This window comes from Xenopus laevis, chromosome 4L, assembly GCF_017654675.1.
Source record: "Xenopus laevis strain J_2021 chromosome 4L, Xenopus_laevis_v10.1, whole genome shotgun sequence".
Taxonomy (NCBI): Eukaryota; Metazoa; Chordata; class Amphibia; order Anura; family Pipidae; genus Xenopus; species Xenopus laevis.
The window spans coordinates 117,525,912-117,541,509 of NC_054377.1; the positions used below are offsets into that span (position 1 = coordinate 117,525,912).

Below are 15,598 nucleotides of genomic sequence, written 5' to 3' on the forward strand. Positions count from 1 at the left end.
TGTAACTTCTGCTCATACAGTTTACTTTGCAAGCTGGAGAAGCAGCATCACCACTTTTAGAGAAGTAGTGTCAATGAAGGGGCAGTAAGAGAGGAAAGGTGATATAGTTGGATGATATGGATTTGCTGGTTGGAACAGACAAAATGATGCATTCTCTGTTTTGGCATGTCTATATACGTATACTTGTGCACACAGTGCTGTTATCACCCAATTATGAAATAAATAAACTGAAGGAAAAAACTTTTCTCTGTGATGATGCTGGGGCTCATTTACCAATCTCACTGGTGCAGGTGTGTAAAGTTCAAGAATAAAGTAAGGAAGGCTCAGCTTTTTAACTAACAACTTTCAAAGTGCATGTTGCCCCAATTTCATCATTAAAGCCTGTCTCATTTAATTAGTATCACATATTTGTAAAGAGCCAACATATTCCATAGCACTGTGGAATAAATGAGCAAATACATTGACCATACAGATTTACATACAAAGCAAATATCCAATACAAGAGGTAAAGAAGGCCCTGGCCAAAAGAGCATACAATCACAACTACCCCTCTAATTAAATAGAAAGATACTTTTTAATAGTATAATATCCAGGCATGGAATTACTTTACCTGGGCAGGGTTTAGTATTACACACAGCAACATCTACTGCTTTTCCAATACATGGCTTCCCTCCCTCCTGGGCTGGTGGGTCACTGCAGGTTCTGATCCTTGTTCTTTTCCCACTTCCACATGATCTAGAACAATCTTCCCATGTGCTCCACGCTGACCAGTTTCCATCCACTATGTAATACAGAAATGATGCACAATACTGAAATGCATATGTACTGTATGTAAAGCATAATAGGGCTCATTTAATACACAGGTACTAAGGTGCACAAGTGCAGTTGTCAGTAGCAATTAATCTGCAATTAGCTTTGAGTTAGAAAATTAGAGCAACGATCTGATTGGTAAATCAGTCCTAGTGAATGCATTGCAGGTTATTGCATTTTTAATTATTTTTTAAGATCCACAAAGACTCAGGAGCTGATTTATAAAAGATCAAACTGGAGAACCCAGAAGGACTCCCAGCAATTCAAGCTATATTTCCTGTCTGAACACTCCTTTTCCCATCCCAAAAAATTGTATTTCATGCAGGGAAAAAAGATTCAAACTTGTAATTTTTTCTCTGGATCTGTTCAAAAATTGTTGATTGTAAGTTGGTCTTAACAGTAAGGGGCAGATTTATCAAGGGTCAAAGTGAGAATTTGAATTTTCAATTCTTTTTATGGCCAAAACTGTCAAATTCGACTAGGGAATTGTTAAAATTCAATTCGCGTTTTTAAATAAAATCGAATTTGATTTTCGAGATTTATCATACACTGGACCTTTAAGAACTTGGATTTGACTGTTTACCACCTAATACATGCCGAATTGCGGTTTTAGCCTAAGGAAGATGTCCTGGGATCAATTTGGGATCAGCCTTTCTGACATTTGAGTTTTTTGCGCAGAAAAAGTTTTCAGGTCCATAGTATTCACCTGACTTTGAAAAATTCTATTTTTTTTAGTAAATTTCAATTGGTCGAATTTCAAGTTCATGGTAGTTTATGGGAGTTTTAAAAACTCCCATAAACTTGAAATTCGACGCTTGATAAATCTGCCTCTAAATGTAAAAATTGAACGGGCAAATCTGGTTAGGGAGCAATATACAGTATACAACAGATAATAAAACAAAGCTATGGTAGTGTTTTTCAGTGGCTAATAAACTGGTTTTTGATGAGTCAAATGATTGAATCGGCCAGTTGAATCAGTCCCTAAATATTTCTTGCAAACATAATCAATGCTTGAGAAAGACTGGCTGCAATTTGATAAATCATGGAGACTAAGAGGGTTAATCATTATTGTTTCTGTGATTCAAACTTTTTTGTGCTAAAAACCATGAATGTGAATAATAGTTTGAAAAACATGAATTTTCAGTATTTTACAAGAAGAAAACACAAAAACTTTAATGCAAAACTTCGATATCTAAAAGCTTGCGAGGCCAATGTCCTAACATACAAGGAATTCAATTTTCTTCCATTATTTTATTCATTCAAGTTTTTTATCTTTGATTTTTTTTAATAGATCAGGTATTTTTTAATTGTGAGTTTATTCAAAGTAATATAAAATTACATAAATCTGAATTCTGATGAATAAGCCTCCTAGAGTTACCTGGACACAGTTTATTCTGACAACTTCTTGTCTCAGTCTCTGCCCCTTGGCAGTAATGCCCTCCATTTGCTGGCAGAGGGTTGTCACACAACCGGATCCTTCGTTGGATTCCTTGACCACAAGTCACACTGCAGGACTGCCAAGGAAGCCACTCAGAAAAGCCACCATGCACTGAAAGGGAATACATGGCATTAAATACATGCAGAGCCATGATAGAGGCACAACCGTTAATCCTAATCACTGTGGAACCTCATTGCACTTCTCTCTGCTGATTTATAAATTCATGACAATAGTACAAATATCACCAAATTGTTAGCAATAGTCAAGTTGGGATTTCAGATCTTGGATGAGACACTTGCACAGGACTCACATCATGGGATTTTTATATTTCTCATCTTTCTTTGTAGACCATACAATAGTTCTTCAGAGATGCTGTATTTAATATTTTTGAACATTTAAAAGCAGTTACTATAACTTTCTAATCTATTGCAGTGATTTTTAATCTATGGATCGGACCCAAAATTAGGTCCCCGTGTTGTTTAGATTGGATTTGCACATTCACTTTAAATGTCCTTTTGCAATACACATTTATAAAGAGGTAGGAAATTAATTATATATCAAATTTTCGGTCCCAAGCAAGAATCCCAAATTTAATTTGGGCCTCATTTGAAAAGAATGATACTACAGGTATGGGATCTGTTATCCAGAATGCTTGGGACCTGGGGTTTTCCGAATAACATATCTTCAAGAATCCCAAATTTAATTTGGGCCTCATTTGAAAATAATGATACTACAGGTATGGGATCTGTTATCCAGAATGCTTGGGACCTGGGGTTTTCCAAATAACAGATCTTTCCGTAATTTGGGTCTTCATGCCTTAAGTCTACTAGAAATTCATTTAAACATTAAATAAACCCAATAGGCTGGTTTTGCTTCCAATAAGGATTAATTATATCTTAGTTGGGATCAAGTACAAGCTACTGTTTTATTATTACAGCGAAAAAGGAAATCAATATAAAAAATTGGATTATTTGGATAAAATGGAGTCTATGGGAGACAGCCATTCCATAATTCAGAGCTTTCTGGATATCGGGTTTCTGGATAAGGGATCCTATACCTGTACCAGAATGCTTTATTTAAACTAATGGGCAGATTTATTTTCATTGGTATTCAGAATTTTACCACTTTTCATCCCACTTTTTTTTATTTATTTATTATATATGCAGCAAAAATCAAACTTCCAAACTCAAATTTTCAAGATTTATTCAGTGCAAAAAATGTAAACCTTCAAATCAAATTTAAAAGCTGGCAAGTTAATGGAGAAGTAAAGGGGAGTTGCATTAGCAAACTTTTTCGGTTAAAATCTGTTTTTGCTACATTTAGATTTTGTTTTCACATGTTTAGAAAAGATGTTTTCAAATAAAGTTTGGGTAGACTGAGTTTGTTAGAATTAAAAAAACTAAAACATTTAAATTTTTTTAATAAAAAAAGATTAGATTACATTTTTAATAAATTTGCTTTCTTGAGTATATTTGCAGATTTATAATTATTCAGTCAATTAGATATATCATTTATTTAGATAAACAGATAATTTATATAGATATATATTATTTAGAATATAATTCATATATGAATTATTATATGTATGTGAAATGATCATTAAAGCTCAAGAATGGGTCTGTTAATTAATGGCAGACATGGCTGCCTGAGCTCCTTCTTTAATCCCTTCTCCTGAATCACTGGATGATGATATTGGGAAATCTTAATGTTCAGTACCTTGGACAGTGAAAGTAACTTTGACAGCATCAGTCCCCATGATATTTGTAGCTTTGCATTCATACACAGAAGTATCCTCTTGGTGCGCTGCAACAATCTGCAGAGAGTTATTGGGTAGAACATTGATTCGATTCTCACTGCTGATAGGGTTATTGTGACGGTACCAAGTGATTTTAGGCACCGGCTCTCCCTCTGCTTGGCAATTTAGAGCCACAGTTGCCCCTGCATCAACAGTAGTGTCCAGTGGGAGAACTTTAATAATGGGAGGTCCTTAAACAAAATGCAAAGAAAGAGTGAATGACAATATAATGACAATAATATACAGTATTAAGTATATTTGAGTACTTTAAGAATATAATCTAAAATGTCTTACTCTGTAACGTTAAAAATACAGTGTGTTCCAGGCTCCCGGCGTCATTTGTTGCGATACAAGTATAATCACCAACATCTTCATGCTTTAATATATAAATATATATGGTTATGTAACTGTTATTTTACAGTCCATATGTATGTGGCCTGTATGCCAAGATCTGGATATCTATATAATCTTTATTAAGACAGCATCTGCAGTAATAAGTATTCTACACTTAGCTATACACACACACCAAAATAATAAGCCAACTTGACCAACTTTGATTGAATTGTTGTGATGAGCGAAACTGCCCCAATTAGCCAGAAAATTTGTGAAACTGCAGAAAAAAAATTGTGAGACGACAAAATATCACTGATTTATTGCCAAATATATTTGATTATTTTTACTCCAAATGCATTGGAGTCAATGTAGTTTTTTTTTCTTTCTTTTTTCCAGTGAAACTAAATACATGGTGAAATTCTAACACAGATTTCCACCACATGAAAATCTGCTGCGAATCTGTGTCAGGTGAAAAAAACTGTTTATCCCTAAACATGGGCAAAAAACACGGGGAGGCACATTTATCAAGGGTCGAATTTCATATTCATGTGAGTCTTTTAAAACTGCCATAAATTCCAAATTTAATCCAACTCGGACGAATTAAAATGACCTGAAAACTCGAATCAAATCAAATTCGATTGAAACTCAATTCAAGTTTTCTCTCTATAAAATTACGAATGTCAGGAAGGCTGCAAACATCTCCAAATTGACCTTGGACCTCTCCCATTGGTTCAAACTGCAATTCCGCAGGTTTTAGGTGGCAAATAGTCAAACTCCTAATTCCTAAAGGGCCAGAGTATGATAAATTTTGAAATTCAAATTTTTTAAAGAAACTCTAATCGAGTTTGGATAACTTCCTAGTCGAATTTGACAGTTTTGCCCATAAAAAAATTCTAAAATTAGAATTTTCACTTTGACCTTTAATAAATCTGCCCCATGGTGAACACATATTCTGAGTGACAGTTCACGCAATTTTTAAGTCATTCAAGCCATTTTAGACATTTTTAGTCTGACTGAAGATGCTGTTGGCAGGTAAATCACTATGGAAGCTATCTAATGATATAAAGCAGGTCACATTTAACTATAACCTACATTGGGTCAGATTCAACTCAGAGAGAAAAAGTTATCTCATGGTTTATCACTTGAAAACTCATGGACACAATTCAATTTGAGGAGAAAAAACCCTCATTCACTTTCAGTTCACTACACATGATAAACCATGAGATAAGTTTTTCTAAATTTAATTGCATCTCAAATTGAATCTCGCCCATGACTTTTCATACGATAAACCTTTTTTTCAATGAATTGGATATGGTCCATTGTGTTTGGTTGGTCAGCTTTTAAGTAGGTGGCTCAGCAGGTACAAGTTAGGTGCCTATCAAAGGAAAAGCATGCTTCAGGTATTACTTGAGAATGGTAATTGTTGTCATCTATAAAACAAGAATACTTACCCCTGCATCATATATTGCAATGGAGCCATTACTGAATTGTTTAATGTGCTTGTTATAGGAAATAACTTTTGCCTTCTTATGCCACTGAATTTTAGGGGAAGGATTGCCTTTTACAACACAATTCAAAATAATGTTTCCACCCAAAGGAACAGTCCGGTGTGTATCATGGACTCCATTAAGTACAGGGGGTTCTGTGGGAAAAACACAACAACCAATAATACAAGTATGTATTTTTTCAAATGTTGTTTGAAAGGTGGATCAAAAGATAAAAAAAACATTTATTATAATGACGGAAACAAGAACTCACCTTTTACAAAGACATGTATTGTTGTATTTATTGATGCTACAATATTTTCAGCTACACACATATAGGTGCCCGAATATTCTCTTGAAACCTTGTCAATCACCAGCTCACTTTGCGGCTTGGATCTTCTGTCTTGCACTATTGGGAACAAATGAAGGAGGTTGAAGACTTATTTGGAAAACATTTGGATCATTGGGATGGGATGACACAAGAGGTTTTAGGTTCTGCCACTAGAGAGAAGTTATACAATTCAAAAAAAAGAGCATATTCTTCATAAGCTCAAGTGTTACAAACTGGTGGATTCTCAACAATCCTTGCTTTATATGTCAATGAATGTTGATGGTTCTTTGGTGACAGATATGACAAAAGCTTGATCTAAATCTAAGTATAAATCTGCCACTCACACTGGGCTCAAATTCTCAATGCCTTGTTACCATTTGTCAAACAGCATTACCCCAATTATCCTCAAATAAGCCATAAAAGATAAACAGTATGATCCCATGTCTTCTACAGACATAATGAAGCAAAAGTGTGGAAGGCTGTGGTCCTTCTATCACTAGCCCCATTGGATATTTTTAGTGGAATTTAGTGCCCTACATAAAAGGAACCAAGCATTTTAGTTTGCCATAGAGTATGGGTCATTTACTTACCAGAAGACAGTGTGCAAACTCCCTCTACCACCCCCAATAGTACATCTGCCTTTAATCATTACAAATAACCCACATTCAGACATTTTCAAGCATTTTTGCAATATTGGTAAGGAGTGCTGTATTTTTTATTATGGGTGGTTACATCAATGCAGTCTTATGTTGTATATATCTTACATTCTTTACTTTGTTTCTGCAACAATGATGTAAAGTGTAACAATAAGTTATCTAGGATTCCATTGAACCTGTTTGTTCTGAGTTGTTCCAAAGCCTTGTTTTTATCATTGTTGCAGCACATTTTTTTAATCATTTGCATTTGGATTATCTAATTTATCATTTTCTGGACACTGCTATATATTTCGAATCTGTCTGTATTTTAGATTCCACACGAGCCACTCTTTGCTGTAATAATTTTATCCTTAAAAGTTTCTCAATATGTTGACATATTGACATCTATCACAGAATGTATTTGAATCTGTATTGAATAAAAAAAGGCTAAATAGCTGAAAACTGGAAGGTAAAAACATATGCTCAAAATGTAATTAGAGTCTAACCTGGCAAAATTTTGTCCTTAAAGATCCAGGTTGTATGAGGAAGTGGATTTCCAGTTGCTTTGCATAACAAGCTGAGCCTCTCTCCTTCATTTAAAGATACAGTTGTTGGCAGTTCAGTAAATGACGGAGGGAAATGAGCAGTGAGTCTGACTGTGTGAGTGTCTTCTCCGATAACATTGTTTGCAGTGCAAGTGTAAGTCCCAACATCCTTGTGCTGTAACAATATGCAGATACATAAATGTATAAAACATATTGGTGGTCAACTTTTGGCATTAATTCAAACATTTATAACCTGTATTCAGTAACGAAGAAGTGCAAAATTTACTGCTAGGCTCATCATGTTTTGTTGCCAGATCATCTTGTACCTATGAGCACTCATAATAAAATGTTCACCTGAAGAGTTTGGGGTAGTAGTCCCTAACAGTAATAACTGGATATTCATTTAAAACTTTATACATAGTTTGGGCTAATATTTAATGCTTTTATATTCCATTCTTATGAGTATTGGAAATGCAAGCGTCAATGCAAAACGTTTGTGCCATCATAGCATCACCATTATTCAGTGAAGAAATGTGGCACTATGTGTTTCAGAGATTAGAGATATATTATTCTTTGTCAGGTGAACATAACAATTGAGGTTGGAAAAACATATCCATCAATTTCAGCTTTTTTTCTTTAAATGATCACCCCCCTCATCTAAAGATCTTTACTGTCCATTCAGTGTCAGACCGGCTTGTCCGGGTACTGGGACTTTTCCCAGTGGGCCTTGATCTTATTGTTTTCTGGATCACAGATCACACTTTTCTACCTTTTTAAGGTTCTGTTTGTTTTTCATTTATTTCCAGCAATGAGAAAGAGTTAATTTAATATTCTATGATGGGTTTAGGGAAAAGATTGAGGCCAAATGTATTGCCACAGATATGCAGGGGAATTCAGAGAAGCTGTAAATTATATAAAGCTGGCTGCAGGATTATCTCATGAAGAATATCTCTATGTATATAATGTTTTACATAGACTTCAGTAAACTGCCACCTACTGGGTAAAAACAGTGCCTTCTTGGCTATATTAATCAGTTACATTTGAACAATGAACCCTTGATATCAGGTTTTCTGTGGGCGAGTCTGACATTGTTTCCAGTAGACATTGAATACAATGCTCATTTTTGGAGCCCCAAGCCAGATGTGTTAACTGCAATTTTTTGTCCCTTGAGGCCCAACATTTGTTTCTACCCTTAATAAATGGACCTTTTTTTCATCACCAGCTGCTATTCTAAACTAGATTAATAAGATCTGATCATGAATTTTACTAAATTGCATTCATTAGTGCTCAGTAACGTAATTAGAGGGGGGCGGGAGGGGGGCGGGCCCTGGTGCGGGACGTTCAGCCAGGCCCCACCGCCCCCCTCCGTAAGCTATTTCCTATGAAATCCAGTGGCGCGCGAGCTGCCGGGGGGGCCTGAGGGGGTGCGGGCCCTGGCCCAATTGCACCCCCTGCTCCCCCGTAGTTACGCCACTGTTAGTGCATTTAATTCAGAGCAACCCCACTTACCTGGGCATTGTGCAGTATAAGCTCCCCAGATGCCAACACTGAGTATTTTCCTGCTTTGTCTGTGATAGGCACATTGTTTTTTGCCCAGGAGATTGTCGGTGTGGGAATGCCATGTGCAGCACAAGGCAGGGTAGCTTGATTGTTTATCACCACAAAGACATCTTTGATGTTTTTTACAATCCGAGGTGGTACTAGCAAAAACAGCAACATTATCAATGGAAAATAATAATAATATAATACAATATGTATTTTCTAATGGGCTACATAACACTAGGTCCATTGTTAGGAAATAATCCTTCCTTATTACTGCTAAAATATGGCAATTCCAAATGAAAGTTACAGTCAGTATAGAGCTGCAATTCTTACTTTAAGCTAAACTTTTCCATTAAACCAGCATTTCTAGATGCATAGTGGATCACAATAATTTGTATGTCTCTGCCCAAAATTGTGTAATTATTATTATGTGGAATAATAAGTAAGGGTTAAAGCCTCTAGTTTTTTGGTTTAAGGCAGGGCTATGTGTATAGCACTATTAATGTGAATCTGTTCTGTTCTGAAAGGGCCTCTGTACGTTTCTTCTGTGGCTGAGAGTACTGCTCAGATTTGTAGTCCCCTAGGGCACAGAGAGAGTCCCTAAATGAGATGGATTTCTTTTTTATGCATTGTAAACCCTGAGGTGCAGTCAATACCTAAAAAAATACTCAAGCAACCAACCTGGTGGTCTTTGATTAATATGCCTTTATTTATACCTAACACTTAGGGGCACATTTACTAAGCTTGAGTGAAGGAATAGAAGAAAAAATACTTTGAATTCCAAACGTTTTTTTGGCTACTTCGACCTTCGAATTGGCTACTTCGACCTTCGACTACGACTTAGAATCGAAGGATTCAAACTAAAAATCATTTGACTATTCCACCATTCGATAGTCGAAGTACTGTCTCTTTAAAAAAAACTTCGACCCCCTACTTCGCCAAGTAAAACCTACCGAGGTGCAATGTTAGGCTATGGGGAAGGTCCCCATAGGCTTCCTAACAATTTTCTGATCGAAGGAAAATCGTTCGATCGATGGATTAAAATCAAACGAATTGCGGTAAATCCTTTGACTTCGATATTCGAAGTCGAAGGATTTAACTTCGACCCTAAGTAAATGTGCCCCTTAATGATACCCACGATGACTAAGGGGTTTATTTATCAAAGGTTGAATGTTAGAGTTTTTTATACCTTATATGAACAATTCGAACGGTTTCTTATTTAAGAGAAAACTCAAATGGAAAAAATCTTGATTCTGCCAGTTCGAGTTGTGGAACGGGAAAAACTTGTATTGCTCAAATTATTTCAGTTTTCGGGCAAAACCCTCCGAAAAAAACTTGAACTTTATGAAGGTTTTTAACATCTTCAAATGGTTCAAGGGGCCTCTGCCATTGACTACATGACCTCGACAGGTTTTAGATGGTGTATTTTCGGATTCGAGCTATTTCCAGGGACGGGGTATGATAAATCTGGGAAAATTTTAGTTTTCTTTTTTTAAACTTTAAATTTTTAGGTTTTTTTAACCCTAAAATTTGAGTTTTGATGAAAAAATCAACTCAAAAAATCGAATTTCCGTGCAAAACACAACCTTAATAAATAACCCGCTTAATGTCCATTTCTAGGTATTCCTTGCACTACAGAACTACAGTGTGTTACTTTTCTGTTATTGGAAGGCCAAGGAATTATGTTTTTTTGGTTTGGTATGTGAAAACTCCTTTGAAGCTGATGGGAAAATCTGGAATTAATGAGCATATCTCTTTCTCATCAAACTTAATCTGGTCCATAATTTGGTAGGAAAAACTAATCTGATAAAAACTTCCTTGTTATAAAGAAGCAATATATCATCATTGCAGCTTTTCTTACCGAGAACAGAGAGGTTCATGCTTGAACTGACAGACCCTGCAATGTTTTCAGCTGTACATGTGTATTGTCCAGCATCATCTTGTTGAACCACTGCTATGTGTAATCCTCCAGTCGCTGACATCCTCTGCCCAGGTGACTTGGCAAGAGGAACTCCATCTTTATGCCATATCATTTCAGGTATTGGACTTCCATGTGCCTCACAGATCATTGTGATGGATTTATCCATAGAAATAACATATTCTTTCTGGTGTGGAACAATAACTGGCGGAACTGTAGATTAAGAAGCAAATACAGAATTCACCATAATTATATTTATTTATTACCAGAATGTAAGTCCATATTGCTTCTTAGATAGCTTCTTAGATAGCAACTATCCAGGTTATCCCAGGTCAGTGATCAATCTGATGTTGACCCGATATTCTCAGAAAAATTTACCAGAAAAAGGAACATTCAAAAAGTCTTTGGAGCAGCCACTCAAAGAAGGCAAGAAGTGAAAAAAGGTTTATTGTGTCCACAGCTGTGAGGGCTACTCACCCTGGTGGTCTAGTGGGCCGGCGGGGACGCCCGTCACGCCGGTCTTCTCCTTCCAATGCGCCGGTTTTCCTAGTGCGCGTACGGCGCGCCTCTGCTAGTTTTAGGCGCAATGGCGCGAAAATTCAAACACTATAAAATGGATTTTTTGTGTGTAATTCTTTGCCCGTTATAGGTTTTCTCCTAGTGAGTTCCTGGTGCTTCTGTGCTATTAAGCTTCTGTTTCCTGATATCTGATTACCTGTTGTGACCCCTGCCTGTTTTAACTTCTGGGATCCCGACCCTTACTGGTAACCGACTCTTCTGTATCCGTATCCCCTCTGATTGATCTCCTGGTTTGACCCTTGCCTGTCTGACTCCGCTTGTACTCTGCCTGCCTCGACCTAGCCTGATTGACTACGCCTGTTTGTCTACGCCTTGTACTGCAACCTACTGCCCAAAGACTTTGCTTTACCATCGTGCCCCTTTGCTCACCCAGAACCCTTCGCTTGGCACTTAATAAGACCTGTCGGCATCTGATTAGCCGATGGCTCCTCCTGAGGTGAAAGGCGGCTGTTAAAGGCAGAAGCAAGAGCCGAGAACAGAGTGCTTAGCATAGGTTTTGGATTTAGTGTGTCGACGGTGACAACAGCCTTACACGTTTTGTGTCAGAAAAGTGTTTATGACACGAAACGCGTAAGGCTGTTGACACAATAAACCTTTTTTCACTTTGAACCTCTTGCCTGTTGGAAGTTTGCCTTCTTTGAGTGCCTGCTCCAAAGACTTTTCGGATAGTCTGCTCCCCTTGCTGAGGGCTCAGGTTCGGTGCACCTCTGCCTCTTCCCTCATGAGGTGAGTAATCACTTTCTACCTGGAGACCCTAAACTTCAAATTTATTGTAGAAAAAGGAACATTGTAACAAATGGTTATATGCTTTCTTCATGTAAATGGAAATAAAACAATAGTGTTCAGCTTTGGAAACAGACACCTGTAGTAACACAGCAGCAACTTACCATGAACTTTCAGTCTGATTTTCTTTAGAGCTGTTCCTGCTGGATTTTGGGCAATGCATGTGTATGTACCAGCATCTTCTTGAGTGGCCCTGGCAATGTTAAGATTACCGCTGGAAAGGATGGTATAACTGCTTCCTAAAAATACATTTATTAGAATAGTATGAGGTCAGTAAAGGAAGAGTACTGTCTTCTCATGTGTGAATATTCTGTATTCTTTATAGATATGTATATTGTATAGGCAGTAACTGTCAAAGGGGTTGGCAGTGTATAAGCACTTTCATCTGGCATTAAATCAAAATACACATTTTGACCAAACAACCTGTCTCCTTAGCAGGGGTCCCCAACCTTTTTTACCCATGAGCCACATTCAAATATAAATATAGTTGGGGAGCAACACAAGCATGAAAAAGTTCCTGTGGCTGTGATTGGCTATTTGGTAGCCCCTATATGGACCGGCAGCCTACAGGCGTCTCAGTTTGGCAGTACACCTGGTTTTCAACTCCAAGCCAGGAGTTCAAAAATAAGCACCTGCTTTGAGGCCATTGGAAGCAACATACAAGGGGTTGGTGAACAATGTGTTGCTGGCGAGCCACTGGTTAGGGGGTCAAAGCTCTACCACAGCTCTACATTAAATATACAATGCAATACAGTCCACTATTTCTCTTTGACAAATTTTTTTGTTGTCTGGTTAATCCTGCAATACAGGTGTAAACTGTATGGATTACAATTACAACAGGCTCCTGTGACCTGAGGTCAACAAGGGTACATAAAGTTTTCTATGATAATAAAAACTATAGTGTGAATAGACAAATGTGCAATCCCTCTTGCATGGGTTTAGAATATGGTGGTTAAACGGGGTATAATTAAAACACCTGACGATTGGGAAGTAGAGGCTATACCACATTCTGCATTATTTATTGTTTATTACATATAACTGCTCAAAATGTAACTCTAACTGTGGATAAGATAGCATTCCCCATTAAAATATACAGTTTTCAAATAAATATTTACAAAATAATATGCTTATAATCTTAAAAATACCTGATTTCACACCAACACCTTCTTTTTGCCATGATATGGTTGGCGTAGGTGTCCCAGATGCTTCGCATGACAGTGTGATAGAATTGCTGAAGACTACTTCTAAATAATCATTCTGCTCCTTTATGAGAGGAACCTCTAATTTAGGAAACACAAGATGCTTAGAAGAGTATGGGCCCTGCAGCAAGACATTTACACTTTCACTTCAGTGTACAGAAAATAGAACTTGTTTTGGAACCAAAATATATCAGTACACAAGGCTTTGACCCACAATGCAACACAGGATATGATGGTAACCTAGCTGTCCCCAAACACATATTTTTAAGCACATTTATTCTATAGTGAAATATATCACTGGTAAATTCTTGTTTTTACACAACATGTCTTCTTTAAGAGTACAGGGGAGTCTGGATATTTACAGGTCAATGGGGAGGTAACTTTGCGATTAGATTCAATGTCTGAGGTGAAAAACATAATTGAATTAAAAAGAAACAGAATTATGGAGCATAAAAAAGGAAGAAAATCAAAAAGCCTATATAAACATTATTTTAGGAACAGGCCATAGGTCTAACCACAGTCATATGAGTTGTGTCAGGGCAAAAACGGAGATGCACAGAGTTTTAGAGGCTGGTGATTTACATTGTAACATTGGCAGCCTATGGTTTACTAAAGAAATCTGCCCAGTAGGGGAGTTCAAAGTGCACATTACAGTGAAAGAGATTCCTAAAAAGTGGGGTTTTCTATTTTGCCATCATACAGCACTAATGATGGACAGATTTATTTGCCAGACATGGATTTGCTGCAAATTTCAGCACTTTGCCACCTGCAAATTTTTTCCCAAAACTGCTGCAAAAATTTGCTGCGACAAAAAAATTTGCGTGCATAAAAACTGTCTCGTGTAAAAAAATGCCCATTGACTTTAACGCATTTGGACAAAAAAGTTGCGCTTGTAAAAATTGTTGCCGCATAAAATTGTCATGCGTCAGAATTATTTTGATACCCATTAACTATAATGCATTCAGACAAAAAAGTTGCGTGTGTAAAAATTGCCACTTGCAGAAAAATTGGCGTGCATCACAATAATTTTGACACTTATTGACTTTAATGCATTTGGACAAAAAAGTTGCGTGTGTAAAAATAGTTGGGTGTAAAAAAATATTTTGACTCCCATGAACTAATTTTTGTGTTTCTGAGTTTCTTTGCAAATTTTTTTAGAGTTTCACGAATTTTTTGGCAAAGCGACACAGGACAGATTCGCTCATCACTATAAAGCACTATAAAATAAAGTAAAATTGTGGCACAATAAATAATCATTTGCATTCTAAGGTGTTAGAGTTACTAAAGAAGTATAAAAAAAACCAGGCAGTCTGTACCTTGAACATAAAGGTTGACCTGGATCTGTGCAGAGCCCACCTGATTGACAGCCTTGCAGGTGTACTTTCCTGCATGAGACAGACTACTGCTTGGGATTTCAAGACTTCCTAAAAACGAAACAGTTTATTAATAGCCTATGTCTTAAAAAAAAGCTTTGCTTAGTTACAAGTTACTCATTATTCCTCCTCCCTAGGTAGCTTTATTAATTTAATTTGCACATGATTGAATATATGTTCAGCTAGAATTCAATTACATTTCATGCACTTACCCCACTAGTTCATTTACAGTGCAGATTGCCTGATTCAATAACAGAACAGAAAGTGTTATTACCTGAAGACAGACGTCTGTAGCTATCTGATTTAGCAGGAAGATGGATTCCATCCTTTAACCAGTGCACTGAAGGGAATGGAACCCCAGACACGGTACAAGGGATCACAGCCGTTGATAATTTTGTTACAAAGATATTTGCAGCTTCATCAGCAATGGTAGGTGGAACTATAGAAAAAAAGAGCCATTGGCAAATTCTTCATATCATTTTCTTATTACCAGTTACATCATCCTATCTTATGTTATTCCCTAGTCCACATTACTGCCCTATGTATCTAAGTATTTCACAATCTAGTCCTGCTCCCATCAGCAAATACAATACGCAACAACTAAAACCAGTACACTCTAGTATTTTAGTAATTAAGTACTCATTATAGACACAAAGTATTTGTTTATTACTGATTATATCTGCATCTATAACCACTTGAAATCTTTTTGAAGCTGCCTAATCACATGTAGGGATGTAGCGAACGTCGGAAAAAAAGTTCGCGAACATATTCGCGAACTTGCGCAAAAATGCGAGCGGTTCGCGAACGGTTCGCGAACCCCATAGACTTCAATG

At 36.9% G+C, this 15,598-nt stretch overlaps 1 protein-coding gene across 1 annotated transcript in view; it reads right to left on the reverse strand.

Annotated features, from left to right (window-relative positions):
- The window catches only part of hmcn1.L (hemicentin 1 L homeolog), a 149,382-nt gene that overhangs the window by 19,484 nt on the left and 114,300 nt on the right, over positions 1-15,598 (reverse strand). Inside the window, 13 exon segments of the mRNA XM_041590706.1 lie at positions 611-781; positions 2,189-2,359; positions 3,965-4,234; positions 4,338-4,419; positions 5,828-6,018; positions 6,135-6,269; positions 7,333-7,546; positions 8,881-9,071; positions 10,775-11,044; positions 12,298-12,432; positions 13,339-13,473; positions 14,709-14,816; positions 15,040-15,204. Coding sequence (XP_041446640.1) covers positions 611-781; positions 2,189-2,359; positions 3,965-4,234; positions 4,338-4,419; positions 5,828-6,018; positions 6,135-6,269; positions 7,333-7,546; positions 8,881-9,071; positions 10,775-11,044; positions 12,298-12,432; positions 13,339-13,473; positions 14,709-14,816; positions 15,040-15,204 — 2,238 coding nt within the window.